General features: G+C 36.9%; 1 protein-coding gene across 7 annotated transcripts in view; it reads left to right on the plus strand.

Annotated features, from left to right (window-relative positions):
• The window catches only part of TJP1 (tight junction protein 1), a 162,606-nt gene extending 155,790 nt beyond the window's left edge, over positions 1–6,816 (plus strand). For 4 of the 7 annotated variants that reach the window (XM_051770464.1, XM_051770461.1, XM_051770465.1 and 1 more), the window contains 3 exons: positions 393–610; positions 1,810–1,953; positions 5,242–6,816. In XM_051770464.1, coding sequence (XP_051626424.1) covers positions 393–610; positions 1,810–1,953; positions 5,242–5,336 — 457 coding nt within the window. In that variant the 3' untranslated portion in view covers positions 5,337–6,816. The remainder of the gene's footprint in view (positions 1–392; positions 611–1,809; positions 1,954–5,241) is intronic. The other 3 variants (XM_051770463.1, XM_051770467.1, XM_051770462.1) reach the window with 2 other exon arrangements.
• The last annotated feature ends 3,018 nt before the right edge of the window (positions 6,817–9,834 follow it).

The raw sequence follows: 9,834 nt of genomic DNA on the forward strand, positions 1-9,834 counted from the left end.
CCAAGAGCAGGCATTTGAAAACACAAGGTTCAGGTCTGAACTCTTGCTTTAACTACTTCCTGAATGTTTTCAGAGTTTGTGGGCTTTGGTGGTGGTTTGTTTTTTTGGGAGGAGGCAGGGTGTTTGTTTATTTTTGGGTTTTTGTTGGGGTGGGGGATTTTTGTTTGTTTGTCTTTTGTTGGGTTTTTTTACTGTTGTTTTGTCATGGCAGAATTTGATTGTGCAAGACAACTAAGGTGAAAGTAGTTCAAGTGTGGGACATATTAAAGTTTTCCTAAAAATTGGTGCTGGCCTACCCTGGACTGTGCTCTGCTAAAATGTTAGAGGGAAGTATGTCCCTGACTTTCAGGAAGGAAATATTGATAAAACTGCCAGGTTTTCTGTCTCTTCAGCCCTTCAGCACTTGAGGATGAGGAGGAGGAAGACGGACACACTGTTGTAGCCACAGCAAGAGGTGTATTTAACAGCAATGGTGGTGTATTGAGCTCCATAGAGACTGGAGTTAGTATTATTATACCACAAGGAGCCATTCCAGAGGGAATAGAGCAAGAAATATATTTTAAAGTCTGCAGAGACAACAGTATACTTCCACCTTTGGATAAAGAGAAAGGTAAGAGCTAGCACAGTACACTGTTCTATTATTTAATACAATTTTTTTCTAACAACAACAAAATAGAATATGACAATAACTGTAATGTGCTTCAATATATAATATAGATTTTTGCATGAAGATACAGAGTACACATCTCACAGGGCGTGTAAGGGAAGCAATATTCTACTTAATACTGAAAGTGGCAAGCAAGGTGGAGACCCTGAATTATAACATGAGAATATTTAATTTGTAGACTTAAGTACTAATTTAAAACTTACGTAGTGCACTAAGAGTCTTTGAAATTGTCGATGTCTAGGTATTTATTCTAGACATTCTGAATAGAAACATTTCTTCATCTCACAGTTAAGACCAAAAGAATTGCAAAGCACATGATTTAAACTGCTTTGACTTGAGTTAAATATTTGGACTTTACTTCAACACTTTTAAATACTCAGCTTTTTTTTTTTTTTTTGGTTTCTCTAAAGAAACAGCTTAACTGTTAAAAAAATTCTTTTATATAAATACAAGTATATTCCTGAATCAGTTGAGCAATTTTTCGTAGTCTTTTATACCACTAGTCCAGTGTATGTGCATTTTCTAATCTGTCAGATTCCTAATTTCATCAAATTGGTAAACTCAAGGTGTTGCTCGAACTGCAAATTTATAAAATTATTGCTTGCAATCTGCAGCTACTTTATATAAACATAGCATATTCCTCACCTGAATAATGTTATATTAACATTTGGAGTTTTAGCTGAAAGAAGACCTGTATGTTTGTATACTTTCTTTTGATTGTTGGGATGATGGTCATAGTCTCTGGAGCTGCTGAAGGCTTCATTCAGCCCAGTGTGCCATAAATCCAGAGAAGTAGAACATGGCAGCTGGAGTACAAAGAAGACTGTGAACAAGACTGGTTACTGATTTGGGGATTTGTTCCTTTTGATGCATGGGCTTAGAAATTTCTGGAAAAAAATTCCCAACATGATTTAATCATCGCAGTTTGTCCTTTTTGCATTTTGAGATTGTAGCATGTTCTACTGAAAAGTCACTCGAGTGTGAGAAACAATATTGCAAAGTGCTTTTCTTTACTAACAGATCAAAATGTTGATATTTTTCTCCCAGCCTGATTGCTGAGTAGCTCTGCATTATAATTATGTAATACTTTGAACCTATTTCAAGAAAAATCAGAAACAGATATTTCTTTCTCTTACCTATAGGCGAAACACTTCTTAGCCCCTTGGTAATGTGTGGGCCTCATGGACTGAAATTCCTGAAGCCAGTGGAGCTCCGCCTGCCACACTGTGCGTCTATGACCCCTGATGGTTGGTCTTTTGCTCTAAAATCCTCCGACTCCTCGTCGGGTATGCTGTCCTCCCTCTGTCCTTTTGGGGCTTTTGGGTGCTATCGTATAATTTAAGTTATTTTGGCTAAAGGTGATGCTGTGTAATATAAAAACTCAATCATTGTATTTGTGTCAAACTCTCCCATTTCACTTTCATTACAAATGTCTTTCTTACATTTACTCATGGTGCAAATTCATAGCTAAAACCATGATAGCAGAAAAAGAGTAATATCTCTAGTCTGTTAAATATTATCGTATTTTTCTATTCTGTCTTCTTTCTTGAGGACTGCTACAGCTGAATACACTTGAAATGATAGTCGCACTAAAATTGAGAGGAAATGAATATGTACCTCTGATTGGCCTTTGTAACATAACTGGTGTTTGTTGCTTAATTAACCATATAGGACTCTGACAAATCTTAACAATCTGCATGCTCATAAATCATGATTTAATGCGTGTTAACTGTTTCCATGTGTGCAAGTTGATGCTAACAATTGGGTCATTTAAGAAAACTATAGTGTTCAGTAAAAGCATTTACAATTTATTCTAATGTAGCTGTTTTTTCCACAAGACTCTTCTTGCTTGCTCCTGCCTATTTCTCCTCTACTGCCTTTTATCCGGAAGTCTCTGGTTGATAGTAAAAGTTGCAACTAGGTTGCAGTTTTATTTACCTATTCATTTTTACCTCACTGTGGCTTTCTGGGATGAGAGAGAGAATGTATTGGCTGAAATTGTCAGTGAGGAGCCTAATTGAGAATTCTGGGCAAGTTTCAAGCAATTTCATGAAACGGCTGTGAGGTTACAGAGATTTAAAAAGGAATGTTTGCACACCTGGGGAAAAAGTCTTAAGGTTTTATTCAACTACTTAAAAAATTTCTGTGGAAGGTTCAAGCCATTAATGTGCGCATTTGTGATGTAAGTACTGAGTGAACGATGTGCTTCTGTATACAGCATTTAAGCCACCATGTATACATATCTTCTGTCACTAATGTATCTATCACTGTCAACACCAAAGCACTGATGCTTTGAAAGATTAAAGCATCGATCCCCTTCATGGGGATTCAATAATCTAGAGGTATTAATGGCAATAATTTTTAGTTATTTTTTATAAGCTATTATATGCATGTGTTGCATGCATCTATTTAACAATGTGTGTATACGTGGCAGTGTTAAAACACGGGCTCACAGTGATAGGGTCCCAAAAGATATGACAACTATGTACAAAAATGACACAGCACTTCCTTTGTAACTTAATAGCACCTGTTCATGAACTTACTTGAAGTGAAGGGAGAGGGCTCAAGTGATCCAAATAATAACTAAAGTTTCTGAGACATTTTTCTCCCTTTCCAACGTGGGATGTGTGTGTGCACGCATGTGTGGATGAAAGCAAGAGCGTGTATATTTAAACCCTAACTTTCTGTACTGTAAATATAACACCACATTCTGTTAATCTGAAATGGGATGTATATCATAACATTGCTCTTTTGAGACAAACTTTAAAATTAGGCAATTCTGTCTTATGATATGTAAGTAGACCATACTGTGTCTTAAATAAATAATTGTTTTCTCTCTTTCTAAATTAGTTGGTTATGGGACTCTGATTCTTGAGGTGGCTTTGTTATAACAGTTTATGCAATTCTGGGTTTTTTCTCTCTTCAGTCGTCTGCTCTACCTCATCTTTTTTCACTGTATCCATGTTCTGTCCTAAAAGTGACATTCATTTGCACTTACTAACATCCTTTCTGCCACATTTAAGCCTCATACATTGGTATTGTACCATTAAACGCCTTCAAAAGCTTGAATGATTCTGGTATTAAAGCTGACCAAGGAAAAAAGTTACCTCCTATGGCCACACCTATTAGAACGTAAAAATACAGAGAGATCTCCTTTTTTATTTTCCTTTTCAAAGCAGTTGTATGTAAATATGGGAAAAACATCCATAACAACTAGAGGTTGTACTGGCTACAGTCTAATCCTTACTATGTATTTAGGAGGAAAGGTTGGAAAAAAGTCTGCCTATTTCACGTGAAGACTAGGACCTGACTGTCCTACAGTCCTGTTCTACCCTTCTTATATATTTGATCATATGAGTTTGAATGGAATTCCCTGAATCTGTTAAAGGAAAAAAATCTCTAGCATTATTGACGTTTTCGACTGAGATAAATACCCTCATCTGGTTGCAGTAAATTTGTTTACATTCTCTAACTATACACTGCCCCTGTTCTTTGTCCCTGCATCAGATGTTGCCATTGCTCAGTGCATTGTGTACTTCATTTTGTTTTCATGAGTTCTTCGAGAAAATTACATGGAATTTGTATCATTCTCACTTAGTACAGAGGTCTCAGTTGTTTGCAGTCTGTGTGACTGGGTTCTATAACTTGTTGCACATTTCTCGAGGCAGATCTGTTTTGGCCAAGCTATTTAATGTCATTTATCTGAAAGGCTTAAGCAACTTCAGTGCATTTTTCACTTTCTACCATAGTGGGATGATGACACTTCTTGTATAGTGGCAGCACTTTGTAGTGATTTTAGGTGGGTAAATGAAGAATACCGTCTCCATTTAAAAGAGACAATTGGCTGTGCAGATGGAATGTAACCTTTATCTGGGGAGATGGCAGCTGATGAAATTCCCTTCTAACAGATTGTTACCCAGAACCTTTGACCACAGGTAGATAGATCTATTGTAAAGATTTTTATGTACCAGTTAACTGGAATCCCTTTTAGAACAGCAGTATTTCAGGCTTTTAAACAAGTCTACTGAATGTAGCTGCAGAATGACTACAGTCCTGTCTACAGTCATTTTCATCATAGAAAATAAAACTACCAGTGTCTCATAGAGCTTAGTTACAACATCTGATTTGCCTTATCTATCTTCAGAACTGTTCCAAGACACTTCAAATGCATCGTACCCACGTTAGCTTTTAAAATGTCTTATTTTTTCCTCTGACAATTTAGGAAAGAGCCAGTGACCACCTGTTTCACTGTTAACAATTCTCCAATGGAAAGCACTATGTTGGTGCTGTAGAGTAGAATGAGTTGTACTTAACAATTCTTGAGTGCCACAGCATCTGTTTTGAATAATTGATCTGTCCTATGTTATATGAAAATAAAGGGATTTTAAAAATTAATAACAGGCAAACTGCAAGGTTTTTTTAAAAAACAAATGAAACAACAACAACAAAAAAACACCCCCAAAACAGGTGTTGCTTCAGAACTTTAAAGCTCCTGTCCAAAAGCTTGGTTGTTTCAAGATGTACACTGTGTGACAGCGGATACTAAACACCAGCATTGTGTTTTCCTCCCACAGGTGACCCCAAAACCTGGCAGAACAAGTCTCTTCCCGGGGATCCAAACTATCTTGTTGGAGCAAACTGTGTCTCAGTCCTAATTGACCACTTCTAAACAATAAGTTAGCTGATTGAGTAAATAATGTGAAACTGAGATGGACCTTACATATAAACTGAACCACTCTATCAAGTATTAACTGTTCTATAAGTGATAATGGATCTTAGTTTTTAAGCATCTTGCTTTAACTAACAATGATTTAGCAAGTACACTCTTTGAACCATGGTCACAATACAATGCCACAAGCAGGGAGTGTACAGTGGGAACAAGGAGGGGTTTTGCAGGTTCTGTATGCTTTGGTTTGGTTGTTCTTGTGTGGTTTTTTCCTTTTTTTTTCCTTTTTTTTCTTTTTGTTTTGTTAAAGGACACTACTAGTATTTTGTTGTTATCTGAATGAAATTGTACACAGAGGAACAAAATTTGGTTCATACTGCAGTATCGAAAACACAGATTTTGGCCTGCGTTTTTACGACTGTGTGTTTTTAACTCACAAGACTACATTTTGGTCTCTGGTTTTTAAAAGACTTCTGGTGTACATGTCCAATGAACAGTCAACTCGGGGTAGCACAGCTTAGATGTTTCTTCTGCTGAGAGATAATGCAAACACATCTACCTAATGTATATGGAAACATTGTGCTGAGAACAGGGGGAGGGGAAAAGCATGTGGGATGACTATGGTTCAGTTGCCTCTGTGGATTTGTAAATTAACCACATTATTACAGACCTATTAACCAGCAGGGATGCCTTACCCTCATGTTTTTAATGATCTTAGCTCTCATAGTTCTCTGTATTAAGTTTGTATGGCTTTTGTGCTTACCTAGATAATATATCATGAGAGACTGGGGGGGTGAGGGGAACAACAAAAAAAAATTTGTGAGTTTGGTTTAGCGGATGAGTATTGTTTGTGTTCATCAGCCAGAAGAGAACCAGAAGAAAATGATGGTATGTTTTCTGCTATGCATTTGAAAATTTATAGATGTTATAGACCGCCTGTATATAATGCGTGCATACCACTTTTGTTTTTGGTTTGTAAATTAACTTTTATAAGCTTTACCTTTTTATATATATAAATATATATAAAAACAAACAAAGTTTCTTAAGGATATCTTTGTATTCTCATACCTTTTGAGCCTTGAACTTTGACATCTGCAGCAATAAAGCAGCATTTCTACAATATACGAACGAGGACATTTTTTAAAAATGCACAAAGTTGTTACCTTTTAAAGTGCTGCATTTAAAGAATATAACTCGGAATTCTCTACTTTGATTAAATTCTTGAAAAGTATCCCTACTGTAATTTGTCATAAGGATGCTGTATTATGTGCCCTGAAATGTATTTTTTTACTAATAGACAATTTATTACGGCACAATGGCACTACTACTGTTTAGATAATATACCACTGCATTCTGTTAATGAGTTATTAGCTATTCAGGTGTGGCTGATTTTTTTTTTTCTCTGCAGTTATTAAAATTACACGTTTCTAAATATACAGAATAAACCTGTTTTTAAAATAATAAAGATGATTGTAGTACCTCATTGTTTCTGAAATGCATTTATGTGAACGTGACACAATCCATTTTGATTTTATTTTTTCTATGTAAACAGACAGCTGGATTCTGCCATATGTTCATACATGTAGCAGAGCTCTTTCGTGAAGTCAGTTGGAGTTGTCTGCAACAGGCCTTCTGAAATTCAATGGAGCCATTGGTATTAGTCAATACAAGTAGGAGTGGTAGACCTATCACTGTTATACCTATTCTTTCAAATACTTTGGAAGCGTTCTAGCATGTAGATTTACACATAGAGTAGCTGTACAATTTTCAAGATATTCCTACAGAATCCCATTATCTGTTTGGAATATTCCGTGGCTAACTAGTAACCTGCTATTATTCTACAAGGGAAAATAAGTTCTAGAAGATATTTTTGAATAATGCTGGGAAACTGTGCATAACCCTGATGTGTCCTTTCTGTATTTCTGTTGATGAGTAAGTTTTGTTTCTCAGGCATGACTTATCCCAGAAGATGCATTCCCGACTATTGCTACTTCTCCTCATGGCTTATCTTGCTCATTATCAGAGCACGAGGCACTGAAAAGTCCTTGATGTAGGGTAAGCACTACTTATCAACAACTAAAACATCAATGTTAGCAACATTATTGTAATGAAATTCAAAACACAGCGCAGTACTACTAAGAAGAAAATTAGGTCTATCCCAGCCAAAATCAGGACCACGTGGAGCACTACAAAAGGAACCAGTCAGTTGGGCTTGAGGTACCCTGGAGTGACACTGCATGGACTGTTTGCAGTGGTATTATTTGTGTCTTGGCCCTCCTGAGTCTAATGTACTGTGAGGTGTAACTGTCCCGAGTTGGTGTTACTGTAGTAATCCAGATAACATCTTTCTGATTTTCTGTTTTTTAAGGAGTGTAGGGTAATGCCTTTCTATCAAAAGGAAAAAAAAAAAGACAGCTTTTGTTCTGTTGTAATTTTATAAATGAAATGAGAAGGTTGATGCTGTTCAAAAATATGGCAATTCTCAACTGAAAAGCAGCCTGTTGAAGAAATTCTTTTGCTGTCTGCCTCTAGGAATGTTTATCAAAGTGTCTAATTTAAACCATGTGTATGTCTTCCTTCTCATTAATTAACCCAAACCCCAATGTTTTTGGATTAAAACATGGCCATTGGGAATAACTGGGCTAAAATAACTCATTTTCTAATTTTAAAATACTAGTGGTTTGGAAATCTTTATCCTTGCAAGACATTGCCTTCTTTACATATTTTATATAGGCTAGGCTCTGCAGCAGGTAAGTTCATCTGCAAAATTTAATATTATATTTTATATTATATTTGTTATTATTCTCTAGTTAGTGTTTAGTATGAACTTCAAAAACTGCACTTCTCAATTCTTCCTATTTGTCTCAGTGATGTACTGGCCAGCTGTGGCCCTGCAAATTGTACAGAAGTTTAAAAATGTAGATCTTAAGTCTTGTGTTAATTTTTCACAAATGCCTTCGGTGTTGGAAGCAGACGCTCAGTAGGTACAGACTTACTGTTCCTCTCTCTAATTCAGGTTCTTGGTAAAAATCTTCTTTATTATTTTTATTTTTTTCAAGAAAAGTAGTAATAAGTATTCAGTGATACATACACAAACAGTTATGATTGTAAAAGGAATCTGTTCCTGCCAGCCTGGGTTAGGTGAAGCAAATCACCACAGTGGTTAGGTTCTGGTTGAAGATTCTCTGCTGTAATGTAACGTGGACCAGGTGACAGAAATCAAACCATACAGGTTTGGAGATTTGCTGATTCTGAAACTGCACTAATCTGCTCTGTGTCTGTGTATGAAGTTTCCCACTGAAGTTTATTACAGCACTAACTGCCTATCACTCCTCATCTCCAGCATGGACAAAATTGACAGTGGAAGAGTAGAGACAATGCAGAATGTTCAGTGTCCCCTCAGCCTGGAGAGGCTGCCAGTAAGGCAGATTTGGTATCTGTCACTGTTGCTGACAAAGGAACAACTCTGATTTGTGCTACGTAATTGGACCTCACCAGGTCTGTTCTGTGTATTCCATGGAATTGATAAAAGATCCTACACTGTCATATGAGGGAATGAGGTCCTCTGTTTGTGGTCAGGGATCTGCACTCTTTTGTGTCCGCATCTTGGTGTTTTGGTGGGGTTTGGTTTCATTTGGGGTGTTTTGGGAGGTGTTTTTTGTTTGGTTGGTTTTGTTTGGGATTTTTTTGCATCGACTTCCTTCTGTTCTGACCTGATGTCCTGTATATCTGTTCAGTTTATGGGGGTAGGGAGGCAGCCAGATGGATGAATGACAGACATGAGGGATGGGACTTCTGCTCACCTGGGGATGAGCGAAATAAGAGAACTGGGAGGAGTGGGATGTGTCTCAGAGGTTTAACAGTTTCTGTAAAACATAAATGCTGCAGCAATTTTCTGTGTTTAGGAGTCTGTTACTCCTCTCAGCATGACAGAATTTGCTGAGGGATGTTGCTGTGTTGAGTTTGTGTAAGGATGTGGATTTGATGCCTGGCAGAAGCTCTGATATGCAAAGACTGGAGAAGAGGGGACTTGGGCAGATGGACAAACCACTGGGATCCCTTTAGCTCACATAAAACTTGAAAGTAAGTTCTCTTCAATACAGTTAAACATCGTGAACCTCTCTGTGTGCATAATGTATCTGTTGCAGCAAATCATTCTCACTAGGGAAACCCACAGTTCTCTGCTTGTTATCCTAATGTTAACTGTTACCATGCTTGAGAGTCCTTTGTTGACTTTAATAGCAATTAACTAGACAATGGGAAAAAAAAGAGATCCCTAAAGAAATAAACTGTAGTCTATTAGTGACCAAGGACACCATCTTTATAGTTGGGTGCACATTACATTTTCTTTAAAAATAGTCGAACAAAAAAGCCCTTGTTATTCAAATATTCAGCTACTGTACCTTGTCTTTACAGTATTCTGCAGCATTTGTCCATTTTATACAAAAGTTGCTGAGCACAGACTGTGAAAACACTATAAATTACAGTCTGTTAAGGTAAG

The sequence above is a fragment of the Manacus candei genome, unplaced genomic scaffold (assembly GCF_025592945.1).
Source record: "Manacus candei isolate 608988 ecotype Guabito, Panama unplaced genomic scaffold, ASM2559294v1 h1tg000119l, whole genome shotgun sequence".
NCBI lineage: Eukaryota > Metazoa > Chordata > Aves > Passeriformes > Pipridae > Manacus > Manacus candei.